The sequence below is a fragment of the Hermetia illucens genome, chromosome 6, assembly GCF_905115235.1.
Source record: "Hermetia illucens chromosome 6, iHerIll2.2.curated.20191125, whole genome shotgun sequence".
NCBI lineage: Eukaryota > Metazoa > Arthropoda > Insecta > Diptera > Stratiomyidae > Hermetia > Hermetia illucens.
The window spans coordinates 31,429,931-31,456,979 of NC_051854.1; the positions used below are offsets into that span (position 1 = coordinate 31,429,931).

General features: G+C 40.8%; 1 protein-coding gene across 1 annotated transcript; it reads right to left on the minus strand.

Moving 5' to 3' along the window:
- Positions 1–891: 891 nt before the first annotated feature.
- Positions 892–25,246, minus strand: LOC119659499 (retinal dehydrogenase 1-like). Its single transcript, XM_038067623.1, has 7 exons — positions 24,569–25,246; positions 16,994–17,098; positions 16,836–16,936; positions 7,229–7,512; positions 6,776–7,066; positions 1,342–1,691; positions 892–1,279 (listed from the first exon to the last, which is right to left on the minus strand). Exons 1-7 carry the CDS (start codon positions 24,596–24,598, stop codon positions 977–979), a joined length of 1,464 nt encoding a protein of 487 aa, XP_037923551.1. The 5' UTR covers positions 24,599–25,246; the 3' UTR covers positions 892–976.
- Between the last annotated feature and the right edge of the window lie 1,803 nt (positions 25,247–27,049).

The window sequence follows — 27,049 nt, forward strand, 5'->3', positions numbered from 1 at the left end:
TAGAAAGAGACCCTTGCTCTTATATTTATAGATACAGGTGTAGTCTAATATGAGAACCACCACTAATTGAAGAGTTTGCTGCGTTTAGTGTAGATCTAATCGGGGTCACTAGTTTGTCTTCAATTTCCGTCGAAACCAGGTTCACAGTGTCCGGGCTGCATTGATCTGTTTCCACATACCGGAATTAGACCAGTAGCGTCCATATCATCAGGTTCCCTTTCTTCCGTTTCTCTTAATACAAGGCGGAAGAGAAGGTTCAAACAAACAACCCTCTAGTCCCTTCTCCTTTGCGGCTGAAACTTCCTTGTACCGAGCCTTCTTCTCCCATTTTCCGGAATAATTAGGCAATAGTCTCACCGACAGGTCAGACGTAGTTAAGTTTCAACCTCCTCTCATCAAAGAAGTTGTTGTACTATCCTTTCTGGCTGAGTGCGCTGTAGGTATTGGGTGCAGGCTTTCCATTGAACTGGGGAGCATATCCTCCACAGCTTTCTCCATGGGGAAACATGAATCTAGTGTGGCTTTCAAAATCCGTGCCTCGCCACGACTTGATTTCTCCACCCGCGGGTAAAGTCTTTGAAGCCTGCCTTCGTCGGTTGTCCTTCACCTTACATATTAACGTTGTCTGGTTGTCGAAGTAACTTTATTCAGCCCAATTATTCACAAATCGTAGAAGCGATAGGGTAAGATAAATGATTTTGCTAAAAGGATGAGGAGCAGAATATCATTTTAACATTCCTTAACATTAATTTGGTGTGGGGTGACCTGAACGACTGCCAATCGTTACTTTAGTAGGATAGGTATAGTCAGCTTTCGAAATTCTCAAAAGCTAACTTCGAAGGATTTTTTAACCAATAAATAAATCAACATGTATAAATGGACAAGATCCAATCTCTCTTGAAAACTCTACTTTATTGTTATAATTTTTACGCACACGGTACACATTTAATGTCACCCAAAACGAATACATGTAACACTAGATGGCTGGGGAAATATTGATTGTAATTGTCTTAGTTTCAAGGTAGTTTTCCAATCCATAACGACCAAGTTCTCTTCCAATACCCGATTGTTTATATCCTCCAAAAGGACTAGAAAGTGACATGGACATATATCCATTGACCCATACCAAGCCCGATTCAATCGCACTTGCATAAGTCATCGCCTTGTTAATATCATTAGTCAATATTCCTGAAGCCAATCCGAAGTGTGTGTTATTAGCGCGATCAATGACCTCATCCATTGTTTTATATTTTAAAACGCATAGAACTGGACCGAAAATCTGAAAGACAACATCCAAAAATCATAAAACTTCAGACAAGGACATCATATGCAGCTTCTTACCTCCTCCTTTGCAATTCGCATACTATCAGTAACATCTGCAAAAACGGTTGGTTCAATGAAGTAACCTTTTTTGTCCAAGGGTTTTCCACCGGCTACAAGTTTGGCCCCTTCAGTTTTCCCAATTTCGATATAGTTGATTACCCTCTTAAACATTGCCTCGTTAACTTGCGGGCCCTGTTCAATGCCTGTTTCTAAAGGATTACCGACTTTACGTGATTTAGCCTTCGCTACTAACTTTTCCAAGAAAGCATCGTGAATGCTCTCGTGAACAAAAACCCGGCTTGGAGCAACACAAATTTGACCAGCGTTTGCAAAAATGCCTCTATAAGAAATTTCAGCTGCTTTATCCACTGAAAAAATATGAAAGTGAAATTTTAATAAATAATAAGGACAATGAATGGCGATTTTAAAGGGCGGACAATTTTTATGTTAAAAATATGATGCGTTCATGAGTTACCACATGCAGTTTCAGCAGACTTCAATGGTTAATATTTGCCAAGTTTTCAATATGTAGCATAGCTCTGCCTTTGTGGTTATCGACGCGGGTAAGCTGCTTGATCCCACTCCAGACACCTTTCTTCTCTATTTCAGTTATCCCGTTAAAAAGGAGGAGGAAGGCCGATTTAGCGCCGCTAATGCATCGGTGACTTAGAGTCAGTGGGGCCGTCAACAGAAATAAGGCTAGCCAGATATATAAATTGTTGGACGCCTTTGATGTTCTGCCGATTAATGCAAATAAAAAAATTGCGACGACCACTCTACCTGAGAACCTTGCTTACTTTTCAGCATACCCAGCCGTTGAACCAAGGTTCATGAAATGTTTGAGGAGAGATGGCGTATGTAGATGGTGTAGAAGAGCATCAACGATAACGTGAAGAAGGACTCCGTTCTCCACTACAAATTCTCCCAAAATTCTAGCTTGATACAGGCCCTGATATTTTGCGTCGTCATGTCTTAATCTGACAATAGCTATTATTTCCCTGGAGGGAACCCTCTGCGTAGAGCAATCCAGATTAACAGAGAGTGAATGCTGTTGAATGCAGGTAAACGGGTGACTTAAACTCCGCGCTGATCTACCATGATCCAAAAGGCATTAATGTGTTCGCCACGGAAGGATCCGGGACGAAAACCAGCCTGGTCTCTGACGATCAAGCATTCCAGGATGATTTTAGCGAACATCTTTGCAACAGCAAGAAGTACTCCAATAGCCCTGCAGTTGTCTTACACAATGCAGGTAAGTGCCTTTCTTTAGAAGCTTACCGACCACCTTGAGTCACGGGCGGAAACCTCAAATTCCCACCATTTACAAATGAATGATAATATCAGCTCTAAAAAGATTGTAGGTAATGTATGGAAAAGTTTTGCGCAGAAACTGTGATCTCCCGTGGACTTGCTTCATTTGAAAGCGTTGTTGGTAACGATCGTTGTTACTTCGAGTTGACAGGTCATTCACAAGAGGTAGAACCTCGCTAGATGTTATATGATTCAAAATCGTGGTAAAGTGATCCTTCCACCTCTTCAATTGATTACCATTGTGGATGAAAAGCCTACCGTTAATGTCTCTCACAACAACATCGAAAGGCTTATCCGATCCAATATCAACATTACCATCATCAACGGCGCAACAACCGGTATACGGTCTAGGTTTGCCTTAATAAAGAACTCCAGACATTCCAGTTTTGAACCGAGGCCCACCAATTCGATAACACTAGTAGTATGGGTCTCCGAGGAATAGGTGAGGACTGACAAGATTATTGTCTTTTACAGTAAGAGCTTTGATCCTATGATGGAGCGTTTCGAGAGGAACAGTTTTTATAAGCTGAAGTAGGCTCTGTTGGCTGCCAACGACAGGGCGCGGATTTCATAGTCATAGCTGTTATTGGTTGTGATTAGACAGGAAAAACTATCAACGGTCTCAAAGTTGTTGTCTCCTAACTTCTTCCCGTTTGACCGGTGCGGTTTGATGTTGTCGTTTGGTTGGTTTTAGGTGCTGACGTTACCACCATATATTTTGTCTTGCCTTCATTGATGTGCAGCCCAAGATCTCGCGTCGTCTACTCGATCTGGATGGAGGCAGTTCATATGTTTGTTCTTCCCATGATGTAGATATCGTCAGCATAGACCATTAGTTGCGTGGACTTAAAGAGGATCGTACTCCTGGCATTTACCTCAGCATCACGGATCATTTTCTCCAGTGTCAGGTTAAATAGGACGCATGATAGGGCATCCCCTTGTCTTAGACCGTTGTTGCTGTTGCATGGTCTTGAGAGTAATCCTACTGCTTTTATCTGGCTTCGTACATTGGTTAAGGGGCCAGACTAGTCAGTCTTATCAATTTCGTTAGAATACGGAATTCTCTCACGGCCGTGCACACTTTTACCCAGGCTATGCCATCATAAGCGGCCTTCAAGTCTTTGAAATTGGCCAATTATATTCTGACATAGCAAGTTAGCGAAGAATATCTTATCGATAGGCTCAGCGCGTGATGCCTCTATGATTGCTGCACCATCAGATGATAGTTGTTACGCGCATTCAGGAAACTATCTAAACTATAAATCTACTGCCGATCGCGACACGGTCGATATGGTTAACGGGTCCACAAATCTCTCCGCCTTCAACGACAAGCAAGGAATACTTTGAGTGTGTTCTTAAATCTCAACTTACGACTTCCTCAACTTACGAGTTTCCTTTTTTCCGCCAACCCGGTAGGGTATAAACTCCGTAAAACAAAGGATGACAAGTTGTCAGGTGAGGTTGTAAAAATCAAATGTCAAACCAGAATATACTATACCAGAGGCAGGCCTGACAAAAGGGTGATGGAAATGGGGAGATTCGCTTGGGCCCGCAGTTTTGTCGGGGAACATTTTCACTCTAGATCCACACAATTTTCACCGGAACCGCGTTTTTTAACGATTTTTGTTTTTCCGAACTATGAAATCCCAAGGATACATTGAATGACATTAATTTGCGTACAGTTTAAAGGGGGTCCAAAATACATGTAAAAGGTGATGTAAAAATTTTTGTCATCGAATATAGCCATGTGGGGTATCAAATGAAAGGTCCTGGTGAGTAGTTTCTGAAGCTGAACTTATTTGTGAAATTTGTTGGAAAAGTGGAAGTGCAAGGGGTCGAAAATGATCATTTCTTTAATGGACTCATTCTGGGAAACTACTCAACCGAAAAAGCTGAAATGAATCAAGAGGCTGCCACTATATAAATATAAATAAATAAAGTTAATAATAGTATATTACCATAACTTTTAGTAATTGGCTGCAAAACCCCCATTCACTCTAATGCCACGAAATGTAACAATATAGAATATAACATAGAGCATGATTATACCAAATTTGGTTTAAATCACGCTATTACTAATAAAGTTATAATAGGTCAAAGTTGCCGTTTCTTAACAAATTCAATACTGAATGTGAATATTCCCACGTAATACATTTATATATTACGTGCTACGTACTAATGCTCTTCATAAAAGCGTCCAGTTTCCGTTTTCCTTACTTGTTTGTATCTGTTGTAAGTTAAGTTTGACTAACAATATTGAAATTCGAGTGTGAAGCGTATGAGGTTAACTATTATCAATGCAATGCTTTCCATCAAATGATTTATTTAAATCTCTTTCTAAAAAATGGAGGGCAATAGAATTTTAAACTATGTGATGCAGAACTGTCATGCCCTCATTTCTCCTCACATCTTCTTCTTTTTCTTCAGCCTTTGTCCCGTTCATCAGCTCGTCGTGATCGGTTTCGCCACTTAATTTGATGAAATGCCTGATCTGAGTATACTCATGAGGCTTTTAAATCCCCATCCAGCGTATTAAGGCACCGTTGTCTCGACCGGCCTTTTGGTCGCTTACAATTGACTTCGATGTTCAGACCAATGTTGGCAAGTCAATTCTCGTTAGCACGAATTACGTGAGCATCAAAGACGCCTTTCTCGCAGTTTTTCCTCGATCGTGTAACCCCATATCGATCGCGGATATCCTCATTTCGGATGTGATCAAAGGGTGTCACGCCACTAGTCCAACGCACTATCTTCGTCTCCATTACCGCGAGGCGCCGTTCATTGTCGTTTATAGTCGGCCAACACTCAGAACTATAGAGAGCGGCAGACGGACGACTTCGCAGTAAATTTTAGATTTGAGACGTTTGCTGATACGTCGATCACCAACAACACCAGTTGTGGAATTCCACTTCATCCAGGTTGCGTTAATACGTGAAGCAATTTCATTACGCAGTTCTCCATTGGCTGATAGCGTTGACGCACTCAGTTCTGGGCAGGTCACTCCCGCTAACAGAACTGAGCGATTCAAATATCTTGAGTCATGCTCATAACATAGAGAAACACAAAACCTTTTATACCTGCAGCGTCAAGCTTCCGGTTTCTCGACTTGTTTTAGGATAATCTCCGCTTCGAGCCCACATTTTCTCTCTACGGGCCTGGAGTAGAGGTGTAATCGAAGTTACATCACTGGCGAAGTTAGAGATCTCTGGGCCCGCTGATCTTTTGGAATGGAAAAGGAAGATGTAAGAGAAGTGATTAAATAGGTTTCAGCTAATGGGTTCAGCCTCGCAGTGAAATCGACAGCTGTTGCTTCCGGGGGTGAAAAAAGGGTGATCGCTAGCCTCCCCCGGTAAGCTAAACACCGTCGCTGCGGTGAAAGACGAGCACCATCCAGCGTCTACAGAACAAGAGTAAAATAATGAGGTCATTCTATAAATATTCGAGAAAAGTTTTTATGTGCCGTTTGATATAGGAGTCGTTTCCCATGAATGGATTTGACTGTATCAGCATGTAAGCAGGGGTTCACACAGTGCAATTTTGTAGCACAACAATGAAACCTCCGACATCCAAAAACATGTTAAAAAGAGTCTCCTTGGTAGAGCGAAAAATAGACTAGGGGTAGCAAAACGTGTTTATTTTAACAAAAATTCTTCCTAGACATATTCTTCCAGCACTGACACCTGGTGTATCCCTACTACCTTATAGTTAATTACCGGAATGGAAACCTCCTCCCCCAGTCTATTTAGTTTCCAATTAAAAAGAGGTGACTCAAAAAACGGGCGACAATATTCAATTGTTAAATTTTTAGATGTGTATTATTCACACTGTGTCTGGATAGCTTAGTGGTTAGAGCACAAGGCTGTCGTACGGAAGGTCGCGGTTCAAATCTCGCTAGCAGCAGTGGGATTTGTATCGTCATTTGATGTCAGATACGAGTTGACTCAGCTGTGAATGAGTACCTGAATCAAATGAGGGTAATAATCTCGGGCGAGCGTAATGCTGACCACATTGCCTCCTACAGTGTTGTGTAGTGTACCATTACGGTCTTGAATGAAGTGCTCTAACACACTTTAAGGCCCTGATCCAACATGGATTGTTGTGCCAACGATTATTATTATTATTATTCACACTGAATACTTACGATCAAAATCCTCGCAAACAACTAATGGACTCTTGCCACCTAGCTCCAAAGTTACACGCTTCAAATTTGAATTGGCAGCTGCAGCCATTATGAGCTTTCCAGTAGGAATGGATCCAGTGAAAGCAACTTTATTTATATCCATATGACTTGCAATTGCAGCGCCGGCAGTGCGGCCATATCCAGGAACTACATTTATAACACCAGGCGGAAAACCTGCTTCTAAAACTAGAGATGCAATGTGTAGAGCTCCTAACGGCGTATCTTCTGCCGGTTTAAGGACTATCGTACAACCTGTAATAAAATAAATCATTAGTTCATAATCGACAGGATAGACAGGATAGATAAACACTTTCATATATGTATATACAGATGTATCTATGTACAGCGTCGGATAAAGAATATTTCCTCATCAGAAAATGAAATAAGGTACTATGTGCCACATGCATATCTTACCTGCAGCCAAAGCTGGACCCCATTTCCAACCTAACATGGTAATGGGACCATTCCACGGAATTATTTGTCCAACAACTCCAACTGGTTCCTTCCTGGTCATTGAGATGAGGTTTCCTGGTGCAGGACAGGTTTCACCAAAAAATTTATCACACCAAGCAGCATAATGGCGTAAAACCTGAACGGCTAATCCAACTGAGTATTTTGATTCAATTAATGGTTTACCGACTTCCATGGTCTCTATAGTTGATAGGATTTCCTGATCGCGCTCTATTAAATCAGCCAATCTGTAAAGGTTAAATATTTGAGGCGGAACTGGACAATTTAATAGGGATATTTTCTGCTTTTATCGAATCAACAATAAATGATCAAATCTTACGGACTCAAAAAATATAAATTCCTCCCTAATGTTTGCAATCTTTGAATAAGAGTTCAGTTAAAGTGATATTCGAAACGGTAATCTTAGAAACGATTGTACCAATTTACACTAAATTTAGTAGAAGTAGAAGTAGAAGCTACATCGTTCTATGTGGTACTTGAGGGGAAGGGCTAGCTCGACAAATATAGTCATCTTCTTCTTTTTCTTCAGCCTTTGTCCCGTTCACAAGCAGGGTCGGCTCGTCGTGATCGGCTTCGCCATTTGGCTCTATCGAATGCCTGATCTGGGTGCAATTTCGAGGCTTTCAAATCGCCATCCAGCGTATCAAGCCACCGTTGCTTAGGTCTGCCTTTTGGTCGTTTACCATCGACTTCGATGTTCAGACCAATCTTGGTAAGTGAATTCTCGTTTGCACGAATTGCGTGACCATACCATCGAAGACGCCTCTCTCGCAACTTTTCCACGATCGGTGCAACCCCGTAACGATCGCGGATATCCTCATTTCGGATGTGATCTAAACGTGTGACGCCACTAGCATCTTCGTCTCCATTACCGCAAGACGCCGTTCATTGTCTTTTATGGTTGGCCAACACTCCGAACCATAGAGAGCGACTGGACGGACGACATTCCGGTAAATTTTAGATTTGAGACGTTCGTTGATACGTCGATCACAAAGGACACCAGTTGTGGAACGCCACTTCATCCAGGTTGCGTTAATGCGTGAAGCAATTTCATAACGCAGCTCTCCATTGGCTGATACCGTTGACCCGAGGTATTTAAATCGCTCAGTTCTGGGCAGATCACTGCCGCTGACAGTGATTGTGCCTGTTTCATGGGGATCGGTCGTCAAAAATTCAGTTTTGTTTAAATTCAATCTGAGACCGTGTTGCATGAGGCGATCATTCCATTTTTGAACAAGTTGCTCGAGATCATTTTTGCTATCAGATGCTAGGAAAACATCATCTGCATAAAGCAGTGTGTAGGGCGCTGGACGTTGGATATCTCGTGTGACGGTGTCCATAACAAGCACAAAGAGGAGTGGTGAGAGGGCACTTCCTTGATGAACTCCAACAGAAACACGAAGCGGTTTTGATACACCCGCCATACTTCGAACTTTACTTTTCGGATCGTGGTAGAGCAATTGAACCCAGCGCACGAGTTCTTCTGGCACGAAGTGTTGTCGTAAAGCATACCAGATGAGTTCATGTGGTACACGGTAAAACGCTTTCTCTAGATCCAGAAAGGCAATGTAAAGAGGGCGATGCTTCTCACGGTGTTTCTCCATGAGTAACCGCGCAGCGTGTATTGCGTCAGTAGTGGAGGTGAAAGGTCTCGATTAGTACTTTTCAGTACTGTCCTCAGTTCAGATACTTAAGGGGGGAGGAGCTGGAAAGTGATTATTCCATTCTCAGAACCAACCCAACCGAAAAATCTGAAAAAGTCAAGAAGCTGCCACTATACCGTGCTTAGGCTCCGAAAAAATATGCTCCATAGTGATATCTGTTAAAATAAAGTTAATAGTAGTATATTACTAGAATTTTTAATAATTGGCTGGAAACCCCCTTTAAGTTCATCCCAGTATCATGAGATTTTGCAAGTTTGGTGCAATTCGCACAACAAAGTTATAGTAGGTAAAAGTTGTCGCTTCAGTGTAAATTCTAAGACTAATTCTGTAAATTTTGAGACTTTGTCAGTATCACGCTAAATTGAGTATTATGACATAATAGATACGTAAGGTATTAACGTGCTAGGACAAATGTACACTCAAATGATTTTATAAAAGAAATACACAAAACCTTTCATTTATTATTTAGATCTCGATATAAGTTATTTTTTTCGATAAATGAAGGTGAATTTCCTATTATTCATAGGATGTTCCACTACGTTTGTTTGAATAGTTTGAAGTTAGTAGCTTTCATTGCGCTCCTTAACTGAATTCCACTTACGTTCTTTTAGCTTCGATGTGTTTCCTCCAAGTAAAGCATCGATCGAAATGGAAGTCAAGATATCTGATATTGTCGGAATGACCGAACTTTCATAGACGATTTTAAAATATCGTACATGTTTGCTGGGAGGATTTTTCTAACCTTATATTGCAGTCCTCTCTCGAAATGTTTAATCGTACCATGCTTTTCTTTGAAGAGTTATTCCACTGGATTGGCGTGAACTCATACATTGCCGATATTTCAACCAGTTTGTGGATTTGTTCGTTAGAGCTTCCCTTTCGTTTTCTCTCTGCTGTTCAAATAACTCTAGGCGAGTTTCATTTGGAGCTATTGCGACGATTCCGCTTCCATTTGATTCCAAATGTCATTGCAGGCCGAACTGCCATGGCATATTCAAATGTTTTTAGCGAATTCAATTAATTTCGACAGGAAATTTTTATTTGAGATTCTCTGAGATTACAATCGCTTCTATTATTTTATCTTTTCCAGAACTACAAAGCGTTGGATTCTCATTTAACATTTTTATTCCATTGTCCAGTAAACTATCATATTGACAGCAGCAACAGGGACTGGGGACTGATCTGTGAGCTGATAACCTTGTTTAGCTGAAACCATTTCCCGTTGGATATTTTTCGTAGTTTCGAAATCAACAAAATGCGACTGTCGGTTGGCCAGTAGGTATCCAATTAGAAGTTACCGGAAAATGAATTGCTAACATTCAAAGCAAATTAAAAAAAGTCCGAAACGGCAAGTTCTGCGGATTTTTGAAGTGAAGAAGAATTGACCCTTTTTGGACCTATGAACTCCTCACTTTTTTAACTAATGTCAAAACTAATACCCTGTGATAGACAGCAAGACAAACAGTGTGGTGAGATCGCTTGCCTAGTTTGGCGAGAAGCATTGCAAATTCCAGTTAACGCTAATAAACTGAATGCAATTTACTGGAGGACAGTGCTGAGGATGTGATCTACATTGAGGACTGAGACAGATACACAATTCTTCATCTCGGGAATGATGCCGAGTGACATCTTGGCAGATGGAATGACGAGCATATACAATGCGAAACCAATCACTACCTTACTGGATCAACTATAATTTCTGTTGCAGGGGATAAAAATCCCAACCGCTGTTTTGACGATGAATGTAAGCTAGCAACGGAACGGAAGAATGCAGCATTCCGAGTAATTTTGTATTATCAAAGAATGCGGACAAGCGCAGGGACCTACCAAGAACTCCGTCGAATGGAGAAGCGACTTCACAGACGAAAAAAGGAAGCCTCGGAGAACCAAAAAGCCTGTGTCTGTGAACTGAAGGTTTTACTAACAAGTCAGCAGGATGAAGCCTTACATACCTCGATGCTCATCCTGACAATACAAAGAGGAAAATCTGACAGAATGAGCATTTTGGAGCAATGGGTTGAGTATTTTGATGAACTGCTCCACAGTCAAAATATCGGTGAGTTGGAGGTCCCACTAACTGAAGACGACGGACAAATGCTGCCACCATCAAGCATAGAAAGAAATAGTCCGTGCTATCCATCTGCTTAAAACCCATAAGTCGCCAGGAGCCAACGGAATTACAGACGAATTGATTGAATATGGAGACGCGCAATTAGACCAAGTGGTTCATCAATTTATGACGACTGGAAACTAGGCATTATCTGTTCCATACATGAAAAGGGGGATATCACACAGTCCAGCAATTAAAGAGGTATCAAGTTGCTGAGCACCATCTTCTCCGCCCAAAGCATCGTTAGCCCGTACCAAAAGGGATTCCCTCCAAGCAAATCAGCAACAGATCAGATTTTCTCTGTGCGATAAGCAATGGAAAAACTGTTGAAATATGGACATCAGTTGCACCATCTTTTCATCAACTTTAAAGCCGCCGTCTGCAGACGTAAATGCGAGACGTACCATCTTATTCAAGTCTACCCTGGCCTGCGCAGACGATATTGACTTAATCGGAAGAACAACCCCAGAGTTATCTTCATCCATATTGGGCAATCGGCGCGCGGTCTCAGGCTGTACATCAATGAAGGCAAGACGAAGTACATGGTGGCAACCTCAGCGTCAAAAACCAAAGAACGAACAACATCGAATCGCACTGGTCAGACGCAAACAATGAATGATCACTTCTCCTATCTAGGGTCGAAAATCACAACCGATAACAGCTATGACGATGAAATCCGTGCACGATTTTTTTTTCAAACTATAAGATATACGTACATATTACAGACGTAGATATTATGCTCACCTTAAATAAAGAAACATTGCCTATTACCGAATACTATACTTATACATGCAGCTATATAAGTTGATCGTACACGTATGTTGTGGTATTGACTAATTGATATGTTATGATATACGTTGTGAAGAATACTCGAAATTTATATAAAATGTAAAATTTTCATCTTCTATAATTCTGTTAACAATAGTTGGATTTCATTCAAACTGCCCAAAGCTATGCCTTATGTTATCACTTATACCACTGACATTTTTTGTGCTTCTAGCATGAAATTAAGGGGCGTTTCGGGTTTAATTTCTAAAATATACCAATATACTATTATTGACTTTATTTGTATGGATATTGCAGCGGGATGTATTTTGAAACCCAAATTTCATATAGATACACCACTGTGATTTTTTTTTCAGATTTTTCGGTTGGTTCGGTCGGTTCGACGTGTTACATTTTTCGAGGGCAATATTTTCAGTCCTCACTCACCACTGCGAAAGCGGAACAAAACCTTACCAAGAACATCAATTACGAAGTCAAAAAATAACGAGTTGAAAGGAGATCGCCGCCCGACTAAGATGATTTCGACACCCACCGTGTTTGTCCAAGAGGGACGGCTAAAGGAGGTACTGCGACGGTGATCTTCTAGGGAATCAGCAAGCGCCTAGGAGAAAACAAGTCGAGAAACCGGAAGCATGAAGCTTCAGGTATGAAAGGTTTTGTGCATTTCTTTTATCAAGAGATTTGAGTGTGCATTTGTCCCATTAGTATGTAGCACGTAATATATGCATATATTATGTGAGAATTTGCAGAGAAGCCACAGCTTTGACCTAGTACAACTTTGTTAGTAATAATGTGATTTTCAGCATTTGGCAGGATCATGCTCTATGCTGTAGCCTACATTAATGCAAAATTTCGTGATTTTAAGGTGAACTTAAGGGGGTATTAATGTCAATTACTAAAAATTATAGTAATGTACTATTATTAACTTTATTTGAACAAATATCGGTATGGAGGCCATTTCGGAGCCCAGGCACCATATAATGGCAGCCCTCTGATTTTATTTAGATTTTTCGGTTGGGTAGTTTCTGAGAATGGGTTCGTTAAAAAAATTATCACTTTCAACCCTCCGCACTACCCACCTTTCCAACAAATCTCAAAACTAAGACCGACTTCGAAAAGTACGAACCGAGACCTTTAATTCGATACCCCACATGTTATATTTAATGAAAAAAAGTATACACCCCCCTTTTGCATGTATGGGGACCCCCCTTAAATTCGACGTAAAAGGATGTAACTCACTATATGCGTGAGCGTTCATAGTTCCCACCTTTCTACTAGGTGTCAATCGCTACAACCGTCTCCGAGAAAAATGCGTGTGACGTGTTTACACAAAACCTTAAAAAGTACCCAGTAGTTCCGAAGAACAGAACTAAACTAAGTACGGCAGGTAAGCGTTAGCGATCGTAGGGAAACCTAAGCGAAACGAAAATGGTGGATGGACGCAACGTTAATAAAAAGGTAAAGAACAACGCAAAAGTGCGGACTCGCCCAAGCGAAATTACGTCCGAAGTAAAATCGTCAATCACATCGTCACTTCCATGCCGACCATTAAATACTTTGGAGTGATGATAGATACCAAGGTAAATTTGAAACAGCACGTACAATATGGTTGTGACAAGGTATCCACGACCAGTATGGCCCTGGCAATGCCGAACGTTGGAGGCCACGGTATACTTGTAGGCTACTTATTGCCAGGGAGGTGAGTTCGACCTTGCTTTATGCCATCCCTATTTGGAAAAAGTCATTTCGCATATATCATGTCATGCTCATAAACTGAGTGCGATCTATAAGAGGACAGCCCTAGGGCTGTGTTCTGCCTTCAGAAGTGCCACAGAAGAGGCTGCATTCGTTATCTCCGGAATGATGCCAATTAACAACTTGGGAGATAAGATGACGAGTATATACAATCTAAAGTCAGTCTCTCCTTTGTCGCAGACGAAGAACGCCGAAAGGAAGAGATCTGTAAATGGATAGCAGGAGCGTTGGGATCACTCGGAAAGGGCCGGTGGACACACAGGCTGGGGGACAACATAGGGAGATTAATTATAATCTCACCCAGTTTCTGACGAGGCATGGAGGATATCGCCACTACTTCTACAGGTTCAAATTGGACAATTCGCCCAATTGTCCGAACTGCAAGGGAGTCCCCGAGGACCCACAGCATGTATTCTTCCACTGTCCGAGATTCAAGGACGAGAGGAAAAACTTAGAAGAAACTTTAGGTGAAGCAGTGATATCGGAAAATGTGGTGAGGAAACTGCTAACATCACATGAGGATTGGAATGTGATCAACTAACTGATCGCATCAATCCAAGACAAACTGCAGAAAGCGGACGAGTTTAGAAAGGCGCAGTTACGAAGATCGCGCCTAAAAGATAGGAGAAATAGCTAGAGTGAGCTAACTTCGCCCCGTGATGTAATACGTTATGGTGGTTCCACGGGGCAAGGGTTTTAGTGGGTAAAAATCCTACACTCTAGCGTGTCCAGGCCAAAATCTTTGGAAGATTTTCACCTCCTTACAAAAAGAAGACAGACAGACAGGCAGACAGGCAGTCAGATATCGTATCGATTCTAATGAGCTTTTATTTCACACACAAATGTAAGAAATATTTTATGTGCTGTTTTCTGTTCGTGTTTGAATGGAAGCGAACAATTTTTGAAAACGATACATATTAAATAAATGAACCAATGCTCGAACCAATGGAATTTGAGACGCATAGCAAGAGTATCACATGCACGTTTTGTATGTTACAACAGAAATTTTATCTGCGGCAATGCCAACAATGAATCCTGATTTCCACCGTATATCACACCTCTAATCGGCATTGACTATATTAACATTTCAAAAGAATCAAAACCAAGAAAATGATCGAATATCTTTTCAGGTCTGCTATCCATGCGGATAATTGAAGGAGTAGTTGAAGTAACCTTGCCCAATATGACCCTTAAAATATGTGCGTTTCGCATTTGAAACGTTTTATAATTTCCTAATATGAAAAAAATTACGTCATGAATGCATTTTAACAGGATACTAACATTTTGTAATGCCAAACACCGCAAACAAACAATTTTGACTTATTATCACTTTGTTAATAATAGAAGGTTTTTCAGCAAACTTTCCAGTATAGTATGTTGTGTGATGGCCTATAATGCCGTAAATTTTATATTTCACACCAAGAAAAAACTTTTTCCATCCTCCCTTTGCATCAATAAAGCTAAACACATCTTATTCGATCATTAAAAGAGTGTAGACCTACCACGTCTCCATCTTCTTATTGTTATTTTGCAGAACTTTTATTTTAATTAAGGTGGTTTATTTCATTATACTCAATGCTATACAAATGATGAGCTTACAGCAATAAGGCAAGATGAATACAAACATCAATAATGGGTGGGATTAAAACTTCGAGAAACCAGATAGAGAGGTTGACGCTCAACTAACTCATCCATAGAGCCAGGTGTGAAAAGCCCTTTCATAGTTTATAGCTCCAGCTTCTCCACTAAATTCTGTCAATCGGTGCAATTATTTGCAGCGAGTTGCGGGAAGCAGGTACCCGGACGGACGAAAATAGACCTGCGGGGAGTATCCAAGTCGCCTATTTGTCTACAGTGTCTGCTTTGGTAGCGTTTTCTGTAGTTGAGTGGACTAAAATGGGTATGGAAAGGACACTCCTAGTAGTCATCATGGAGTAGAGAAGTGGAAGCAGCGGTTCAATAATTCGAAACTCCTTTAGAAGTGAGCAAACAGGCTCTTCGTCGATCGTGGATCTCCCGCGTTACTCCAATATGCCTTAGCCCTCGACAAGACTGCCCAAAGAAGTCCTCTATAGTCCTGCGTGGCATTTTTTCTGCCGACCCACTCGCCGTCCACTCCAGGATAGTGAACTCCACTACATGGCATAGCCAACACTCCACCACAGCGGTCTCAAGCTCGTTAGAGAGAGGAGAAGGAAAGAGTCACAATAGTTTGAATGACGATGTAGATAATACCTAGTTGCCTCTAAGTATAGGTGCTGTATATTTACAGCATTTGCTACTAAGCCGGGAAGTTGGTGCTCCAATCAAGTACTCTCTCAACTAAGTTAGGGATAAGAATTTGATTGATGAGTCTTCCCTACTTTCCATTTAAAGCAATAGAGTGGGCTACCACCCTGCAAATCGTGAATTTTATTTTAGAGTGCATAAATGGTTGTCATGCTTTCCAGGTGGAAGCAGAAAGGTCGGAAGAGACAATAATCGATTGTGAGTTTGGACAAAGACACTAACAAAGGCGACCTCCATAAGGAACTGCTGAGTCATTTCGATTTACAGAAACTGGTGCTGCTTTAAAACCCGTTCGGTAGACCACAGGTAATGGTAAGCAATTTACGGGCAGAATCAGCGTCATTATCAACAGCGCCACAGCTGGTGTCCGGTCTTGGTCAAGCTTAATATAAAAAAGTCCAAATAGCCTAGTGTTGCACCATAATTCGATATCCCTAATATCTGTCTTAGCCTACGCCATCGCGCTATTTGGCGCAGGGTCTGCAATATCTTTTATTCTCCTATACATATGGTACAGGTTAGGTACTTGGTAAACCCCAGTCAAACGACGTGAAATATTGACGATATGTATATGTACGTCAATCGGAAATTCACCTTAAAGTATAATTTAAAGGCTAAAAATCAGCAACTCAAACTGCATTTCAAATATTTTATGTGGATATTCAACGAAAGATCACGATCGATCCTTAACTGCAAGGTGTTAATGTACATGTGGTTTCTAAATGTATATGCACATACGGGATTCACTTATGACGCTCTACCAAACTACTTAACATTAACCTGCTTGTTGCAACTAACTCAGAGGCCACATACCACACTGGAGATTACCTCAACCTAATGGTAAATAACATCTGAAGACAAAGTCGCTACTAAATTTGTAAATGTTAGAATTCGCTATTTCAAAAAATAAAGCTTATCACTATACTAACTTTCAATTAATACGTACTTATTTATCAGTTGGGATCGCCCAGATGGATCTAATTTCCTCCAAGCAGAATTTCTGTGGAATGCTTTTCTAGCAGCTAACACAGCAGAATCGACGTCAGCCTGTTAAACGGTTATATGTAATAGATAAATTTCTTTCCAGGAAATTTTAATATATACTTCTTCTGCCTCAGCTACATCTGCAAGCTTCTCCAGAGTTGCTGGATTGATTACTTCAAAAGTTTTCCCAGACTTTGCGGGAACAAACTCATTGTTGATGAACAGCTGTAATTTAGAAAAATGCAAAAATATTAGGTTTCAAAATTTTTTAAATATTCCGGAAAAAAATAATATTAACACCAATTACCATCCACTAGAAAAAGGATAGAAAAGGAAGCATGTGTTGTAATATTGTCTACAATGTAGACTATACACCTGTCTGGTGTCCAAGTCTATATGAAGTGTAAAGCATCATTACACGCTTACGGTTAGGCAACTATGCTAAATCCTGATCTCGTCTGGTGTCAACTCCGACAACTCCTGCAGCGGAGTGTAGTTATCATAAATGATCATCTCACTAATTAAAATAAATAGCCCTGCAGGGCGGGCTTTGGTCCTATTGAGAAATAAGTGAGGATTCTTGATGAAAAGATGGCGTCAGAACGTGGGCATATTTATCTGAGCCACACAAATGAAAATGTCCGGACACTTAACATCCTTATTCAGTAAAGAGGCGGGCACGCGCAGAAACTTATTACGAACTCCGTCGAGTGGAAAAGCGACTTCACAGACGGAAAAAGGAAGCCTGGGATAACCAACAAGTCTGTGAACTAGAAAAGTACAGGGAGCAACCGTACCAGGCGCGGAAGTTTTACCAACAAGTCAGCAGGATGAAGCCTTATACACCTCGATGCTCATCCTGCCGAGACAAAGAGACAAATCTGATTTCCGACAGAATGGGCATATTGGAACGATGGGTCGAGTACTTTGATGAGCTACTGAACAACCAGGACATCGGCGAGTTGGAGGTCACGCCAACTGAAGACGACGGACAAATACTGCCACCACCAAGTTTAAGAGAAACAGTCCGTGCAACTCATCGACTAAAAAATCATAAGTCGCCAGGAGCCGATGGAATTACAGCCGAATTGGTTAAATATGGAGGCAACCAGTTACACCAAGTGGTTCATCAACTTCCGCTCAAGGTATGGAACAGCGAATCAAAGCCTGACGATTGGAAACGAGGTCTTATCTGTCTGATACATAAAAAGGGAGATATCACACAGCGCAGCAATTATAGAGGTATCACGTTGCTAAGTACCATCTGTAAGATATTCTCTGCTATCTTGCTAGGCCGGATAGCCCCATACGCCTAGAACATCATTGGCCCATACCAAAGAGGCTTCACTCTAGCAAATCAGCAACAGATCAGATTTTCTGTGTCCGGCAAGCGATGGAAAAACTGTTGGAATATGGACAACAGTTGCACCGTTCATTCATCGACTTTAAAGTCGCCTATGATAGAATAGCCAGTGTAAAACTGTACACGGCCATGAGAGAATTCAGTATCCCGACGAAATTGTGCGAGGCCAGATAAAAGCAGCAGGATCTCTCTCAAGACCATTCGACATCAACAACGATCTACGGCAAGGGGATGCGCTATCATGCGTCCTCTTTAACCTGGCCTTCGAGAAATTGATCCGTGTTGCTGAAATAAATGCAAGAGGTACGATCCTCTTCAAGTCCACCCAACTACTGGCCTATGCTGACGATATCGACATCATGGGAAGAACCACCCGAGATGTACAAACTGCCTTCATCCAGATCGAGCAGGCGGCGCGAAATCTTGGGCTGCACATCAATGAAGGCAAGACAAAATATATGGTGACAACGTCAGCACCGAAGACGAATCAACCAACAACATCAAACCGCACTGGTCAAACACGAAGAAGAATAAGGATAGGAGAATACAACTTTGAGACCGTTGACAATTTCTCCTATCTAGGATCGAAAATCACAACCGGTAACGACTACGATGATGAAATCCGCGCACGGTTGTTGTCAGCCAACAGAGCTTACAGCTTACAAAGACTGTTCCACTAGAAACGTCTCACCATAGGATCAAAGCTCTTACTGCACAATACTATTATCTTGCCAGTCCTCATGTATTCCTCGGAAACTTGGGTTCTTAGCAAGAAAAATTGCGAACTCTTGGCCGCGTTCGAGAGAAGAATCCTCCGAAGAATTTTTGGCCCCCTACATTAGGATGGATGATTCCGTAGCCTACACAATGACGAAATCTATAAGCGATACCATGACCGTCCGGTTGTGGATAAAATCCGGCTGAATAGGTTACAGTGGGCGGGTCACTTAATCCGTATGGATGAGGATGATGCCACCCGGAAAGTCTATAAGGGCAATATCTATGGTAGAAAAAGAAGACGAGGCAGACCCTGCTTAAGATGTAGCGATGAAGCCGGACAGCTTTTAGGGATATCGAATTGGTGGTCCTCGGCGCTAAACCGGGATGTCTGGAGTTCCTTATTAAGGCAAATGGTCTTAAATCGGATTACATTCTTCCCAACCCAATATGCATATTTTAGAAAACTCACAAAAAATAAATAAACGAGCTATACTAAATTTTCAAAATTTAGTCAGTTATATTCAAAATGTTTAATTTGCGGCGAATAATGAATTGATTAAACAGGAATGAAGGAAAGATATCGGCTTAAAATTCCTCATGTTATCTGCATAGCATAGCACCAGCGTCCCGATCCCAGATAAATGAAGAGCGCTTAAGGCAACGTACTTTATACTATCCTCAGTAAAACAAAAATAAAACGTTGAGATCAGGAAAAAAAATAAATACCACTCTTGGTGGTCGACCAAGAAAATGCATCCAATGTCGTTCAAAACCAAAATGATTATGTTGAGATATTCTAAGCCTCAGGAAAATGCTAGGGCTTTTACCTCTATCGACATGGCAGGACGGGCGCTGACTGATCCGTAGGAAGTAAATAAATTAGTCCAAACGACACAAATACGTGTCTTCAGGCTAAATATTGCTACCGAGACCGAGGAACTGCAAGAGTGCTTCAGAGGAGAAACCCAAAGGTTTGGCACCAAAAGCTGCGATATAGGACGCGACCCCGGTAAAAATGGCTATAAACTCTATTTCGGTAGCCCACACAATTAATACGATGTTGGTAAGAGGGTTTCCGTGATGCCATTAAAGTAGTTGAACGATTTGATGATCGGCTGATGAAGCTCACTCTTATATGATGACTATGTTTTCATTGCAGGGTCCTTAATGGACATGTGGGTAAAAAGGCAGTCGGAAATGGGTGCATTGGGAGACAAGAGTTTGGAGCGCGCAATAAAGGTGGCGAGCGTATAGTTGGTTTTGCAGACATCGATGACCTCGCACTTGTGAATACATGGATTGAATACGATTGTCTCATCTTCCTACATTTTTCATTGGATTGCTCTCTTGCAAATCAAGCTACCCATAAAACATCTGAACGAACCCACTGGCTCGCCACGTATTAATTTCGGTACAAAAAGGAGGAAACGAACACATTTACGCGGTTAGCAATCATTACGAATATAGAAGAAGCTTGGAACCAAGTTATAAACACGATTCACGAAGCGTCTTATGCAACCCTCTGTGCCATCAAGCCAGGTAAGCAGTTCATCAATGGAGATAATTAGCTTTGGAATGACGATGTTCAAACGAAGATCTGCAAAAAGAACCGCAGCTGACCAATTGACAAATTTATAAAAAAGCACAACGTGCAACGTATTATAACTAAAACTGCTCTGTATCACCTGACAGAGGTACTACGAGATGCCATAGAAACTAAAGAAATTGCACTGTGCGCGGGGATATCGAAGGAGCATTCGACAACACATCGCACACAGAGACACCAGATGCACTGGGCCGCAAGGGAGTGGGAACACCCTGGTATTCTGCATGGGCAAAATCCTAGAAAGCTGGCAAATAGAAGTACCGACAAGTACAAATTCTATTGTCATGAACACCACTCAAGGCTGTCCACAGGGTGGGGTACTATCGCCGCTGATGTGGAGTATGGTAGTGATGAACTCCTGGACGTGTTAAAAAATACTGGAATACAAGTCCAGGGTTACGCGGACGACATTGTTTTAATCTGTAGGGGCAAATATGAGGATACTCTATGTGATAGAACCCAAACTGGACTAAGGGTTACTAGTGCCTGGTGCAGGAAGGTGGGACTGCGGATCAACCCAGCCAAAACCACCATAGTAGTACCATTCACTAGGAGGCGTAGGCTTGATCACCTGAAAGCCATAACATTACATGATATGGAGGTGAAACGAGAAACAGAGGTCAAATATTTGGGAATTACGCTAGACCAAAAATTACTCTGGAAGACACGTGTCGGAAACATTTGTCGATGATGACTTGCAGGTATATAGCAGGAAAAAAATGGAGTTGCAGCCCGAAGATACTACTCTGGATATATACTGCAATAGTAAGGTCAATGATTACCTATGGAGCGGTAATCTGGGCAGAAAGCACCGAACACAATCCAGGGAATTACTAGGCTCCAAAGTCTGGCTTGCGTGTGTATCAGTGGGGCAATGAGGACATGCCCAACGGCATCCCTGGAGGTCCTTCTGGGATTAACCCCTCTGAATCTGCAAATACAGATGGAGGCAAGGAGGGCAATATTCAGGATGGCCGGTAGTATCAGTGAGTCAGGGAGCTGCCTAAATCGAAGGAAGATTGATATCCTTTCTAGGCGGTATCCCGAATTACTGATACCGAGGGACAACATTACAACGAGGTTTCACTTCGATAAGAAGTTTGAAACACGTTGGAGTAACAAGGCAAAGTGGGAGAGCGTGGCTGCGACATACGGCTTAAACTAGCAACTGATTACTTGGTGCGCTGTCGCCATAGACAAATGTGTCCTTCAATTTGCAAAGGAACTACAGGGGTAGAACATAGCTATTCTCACCGATAGCCAAGCAGCGATCAAGGCACTTCGGTCCAACCAGGTGAACTCTAAACTGGTGTGGAAATGCCTTGCGAGACTGATAACACTCGGCTCGTCCAACAAGGTCTGGATAATTTGCGTTCCAAGCCATGCTGCGCCAACAAGGGAGCAGGGACGCCTTTACACGGGCCAGAGCCCTTCTATGAAATCGGAAACGGTTTCATGGCTATGACTCTAAGAAATGAAGAGGAACGGTTGAGGGAACTATAGTGGGCGGACCTACCAGGGATGGAGCAGTCCAGGGTGCTTATTGGGGGATACGAACCCATGCGCACAAAGAATTGCTGAAACTTCACCAAAAACAACCTCCGAATCATAGTGGAATTTCTCACTGGTCATTGTCGGCTGAACTATCACCTAGGGAAGCTAAGGATATCTACAGACACTGCCTGCAGGTTTTGTGAGGAGTATGACGAAACCTCTATACACGTCCTGGGACAGTGTCCGGCACTTGTGTAAAATAGATCGAGGCATCTTGGAGAACACTTAATACCAGGTGCAAAGCTGAAAGATGTGGAAGTAGGGAACATATTAAAGTTCCTAACGGTTATAGGCCTGCTTGAGATACTACGATCAATAGGTACACTATAACCAGTAAAAAGGGCACAATAGTTCTTTAAGGACGCGGTTCGACTTTCCCTTAACAGAATAATAATAATAACGTATTCGGAGTCATGGGGAGAAAGTGAAAAATCTAAGGGAAGTGATGATATCCAATTGTATACCAGCAGATGCGCGGAGAAATAAAAGGGTGCGATAAAAGAAGAAGGAGTACAGGCAACCAACAGGCAGAACCGATAATAATGACCGAAACGCACACCAAAGAATTTTTGGGCCCCCTACATGAGGATGGATGATTCCGTAGCCTACATAACGACGAAATCTATGAGCGATACCATGACCGTCAGGTTGTGGATAAAATCCGGCTCAATAGGTTACGGTGGGCGGGTCACTTAATCCGTATGGATGAGGATGATCCCGCCCAGAAAATCTATAAGGGCATTATCTATGGTAGAAAAAGAAAACGAGGCAGACCCTGCCTAAGATGGAGCGACGGCGTAAATCAGGACGCCAGACAGTTTTTAGGGATATCGAATTGGTGGACCTCGGCGCAAAACCGGGATGCCTGGAGTGCCTTATTAAGGCAGGCCTAGACCGGATACCGGTTGTTGCGCCGTTGATGATGATGATGATGAAACGCACACTAGTGCCAGCAAGCAGATTCGAAGTTTTACCAAATCCGGAAATCACATGTCCCAATGTCCTCCTGAAAATTGTTCAAGATTAATTTCTTAACATGGGCGGGCAGCTGGGAGAAGCGAGTATAGTGCAGTAATTACCAAATGTGGCGATTATCATGGGGCGTCGTAAGTAAATGACGGCTCCCATGAGAATGAGGAACCAAATTATTATTTCAAAACAAGCAATCAAATTCCTTGGAAGAATAATAAATGATAGGATTAGGACATTTAATGTCAGAATGCCCTGGCAAGGATACTGCTCTACGTATAACACATCCAAAGCCCAAAATTTGCGCGATTTATAGGAGGAACATCGCAAAAATAAGCTGTGGTTCCGCGACTGCTGCAAACGATGAGGTACACTTGATAGCTGGAATGATGCTCATCAACATTTTGACTACTGATGAAGCGTATCTATAATGGGACCGGTTCGTTCACTGATCGACGGGTGAAATACGTCGAAATAAAAAAATAGTTGAATAAATAGCAACAACGGTTGGAACGGGCGGAAAAGGCTCGATGAGCTCAGAGATTAATTGCCAACGTCGGGATCTGTCCACAGAGAAGGCATCGAGAGATAAACTACAAGCTCACGTAACTTCCCACAATATGTACAGCTATGCCCACTACCTGACATAATAAAATTTGTTTTTGCACAAAACCTCGTCAGTGCAAGAATTTAATTTCAAAAGAGACGAATAGTATAGACAATATGAGAGAATTAAGTTAGTGAATAATTTTTTGTCAATATCTCTCCATATGTGCATGCCAGTACTCTTTTGAAGAAGGTAGCATGTAGCTATCGAAATGGGCATATTGAAAAATAAACAAAAAAATATTCACTGACTAAAACGAAGAAGTTTTATTATAATTATATTTTTCACAGGCAAAGAATTGAAAAGCTATAGATATCAAGACGATCTCATCCAAAACTTTTAATAATTTGAAAGATTTAACGGTATTCTGAATATGCCAGAATATTAATCTGAATATGCCAGGCATACAATAAGCAGCACACAATGATTTCAGTCTTAACTGCACAATCAGACAGTTATGTATATTTTAAAGCATATTTGCACCTAGTTTTCATTCATTGCTCAGAATCTTGGATGAGTAAGTTAGGATGGTTTTTGCTAGAAACCCTTTTCACAAAATGTCTATAAGAGAAGAACAAAACGCTTCAGATTTTGAGTAACCTGTCATTTCAGCAAATTATCATCCAAATACAGCAACTAAATTTTCATTTTAATTAGTCGCTTGCACTATTCTGTTGGAAAACTGCTCTAAATTCGTTTCTTGATTGTTGATATTTCAATGCATAATTTTGCTGAATAAGCAACTTATTTTTCAAGTGGTATTCACAATAAACACTATTTTCAAACCTGCTCCTAACATAGGGCCAATTTTAAGATTTCTTTTCTAAATACTATACTACCGTTTGGGAAAAAACCGTATGTACCATTGAATCTTACATTTGTATACTTAATTTCCACACTCTTCATTTTATTACACTTTATAAATCCCACAAAACAAGCAAAAACAAATTGAAGTCAACCACTGCTTCAACAAACAACTAGTGACTACCTGAAATGTCCAATATTTATACATATTTTAGGGATCTTAGAACAGTTATTGTCCACAGTAAATTTATTTAATTGAGCTCACAATTTCCACCTTGAGCAAAAACCAACCCGTAACAGATTCAAAGGAACAATTTTCTCCATCGTCATTACGAAAAGTGGCAAGTCATCCTATAATATCAAAAATCTTCATTGGAGTTTGTCATTGTTTTAAATGGACCAGGTTCCGAAAATTATTAAAATGATGCTTTCCAGAGTGACATAATAAGATAATTACTTCCATCAAAATTTGTATATGTACGCCCAAATGAAAATATATGTATGTATAAAACTTCCTCAATCTTCCTCCAGTTTCAGTAATTTCAATTTATAAATCCATATATGCATATGTAATATGCATTTGTCTATTTTATTTAATATAGATGTACACAACTGCTTCAATAAAGAGAATATTATCTAAATCTATTTTTAAAAAGTGCAATCAACTTTTTAATGGAAATGGGTACCTCTACAGATTTGAATGTTATTTTTAACATATCTTACGTGTTTGACGGAAGATCATCAAATGCTTCCAGATCTTCGTTATTTAAATTTTAAATACTTAGATTCGTTTAGGTTATATAATTTAACTATGCAAACAAATTAATAAAACTAAGAACTAAATTCTAATACCCCGGGGTACCCAGGTACATGCAAAAACTTAATTCGTATGCGGAATTTCATTGTAATGAATAGTTGAACTAATGTGAGGCGGTAGAAAATAATATTACATATTTGAGATAATAAAAAACTTTTCTTTTCCGCTGGCGTAGATATTTATTCTTGCAAATTCCGATATTTCGGGAACCACTTGTTCCCTTCATTAGTGCTAACAAGTCTTCTCCTGAGTAGGTTTATTAGTTGTATTTATACTAATCTAAATCTATACTATATACTATACTATTCTAATTATGGCTAAATCAGATTTTTGAAAGACTTATATCTAGATCCTGTAAATGAATAAATATTTAAATACATTTTAATGACTTGTTTATCGATCCTGAAAGAAAAAGAGGTTTATTTAATTAGTTTTTGTTTAAAAAAGTTTTTTAAATAATGGGGAATAGCAATTGCCTAGATCTGAATTCAACCTAGTGTCTACCGGCTGTTTGCTAATGAACGAGCTTTCGTAGGTGTCCAGCTGGTTAATTTTCCTGACCTACTTTAACACTTGCAAATCATCGGCGCTTATTTTATGGCCGCATTGCACGATATGTTTAGCCACCATTGATTTTGTAGGTTTTCGGGAGTACTTGACTGCCAACTCTGCCTCCTTCGTATGTTTCCTAAATCTGGTATTTACCAGTCTTTTCATTTGTCCGATATACACCTTCCTACAATCTGAGCATATATACCGCTCATCTCCTCTACCGTTTTTCGGTCCTTTTCCCTGACCAGCTGGGATTTTAGCTGGTAGATACGACTTGATCCTACCTTGAGCCTTTTCAATGTCCATCTTATATGCTTGGACAGATTTGAGACGGTGATACTTGTTTTTAAGGTTTTGTTTTTTTTATTAAAATCGATTCAATGTCTGTCTGGCTGTCTGTCTGCCTGTCTGTCACACACACTTTTCTCCAAAACCGCTAAACCGATCTGAACGAAATTTGGTGGACAGATGGGAATTATGAAATCCCACGCATAGAGCGAGTGGCATAAATTTAAATTTAGTTTAAAGGAGGGCTCCGCGTAAATGCAAGGGGGGATCCAAAAAATTTTTTCACCGGATGTAGCCGCGTAGGGTATCAAATGAAAGGTCTCGATTTATACTTTCCGAAACTGACATTAGTTAGGCGTGAATTGCAAAGTGCGTGAGTAAGGAGTCAAAATGTACGCGCTTAAAGTGAGACAGGACTCATTTTCCGAAACTAACCCACCTAAAAATCCGAAAAAATTGGGGTGGTGCGCATTGTTGAAATCTAGGTCTCAAAATATGTCCCATTACGATATCTGCTCAAAAAAACTTACTAATAGTATATTACTAACTTTTAGAAATTTACTGAAAAACCCCCCTTAAATTCATCCAAGGACTTCCGAATTTTGTACCAGCATAGTGGACCATATTTCGTGCTAAATTTCATGACAGTCCGGCCATTAACGCCAAAGTTATAGCAGTTCAAACGTAGCAATTTCGCGCGAGTTAACTGCTTCTAAAGCCATGCAAATAAGATGCTGACGTCATAATTAACGGGAATAATTGACATTCGCGTGAAATATTAAAGTCGCATTTATGAAGAATCTACTTATCTGCAGCACTTTTTAAGGTTTTGTGTAAAACACTTAAGTGAAATCTAATCTTCGAGAAATGTCCCATTCCAGTATCTGCTCAAATAA

Coding starts and splice junctions, on each gene's coding strand:
- LOC119659499 (XM_038067623.1), bottom strand. CDS start 24,598: ATGAAGAGTGTGGAAATTAAGTATACAAAT. Junction 1,692..6,775: donor TGTTTGCGAGGATTTTGATC/GTAAGTATTCAG, acceptor ATATTTTTTCAG/TGGATAAAGCAGCTGAAATT. Junction 1,280..1,341: donor TGCGAATTGCAAAGGAGGAG/GTAAGAAGCTGC, acceptor GTTGTCTTTCAG/ATTTTCGGTCCAGTTCTATG.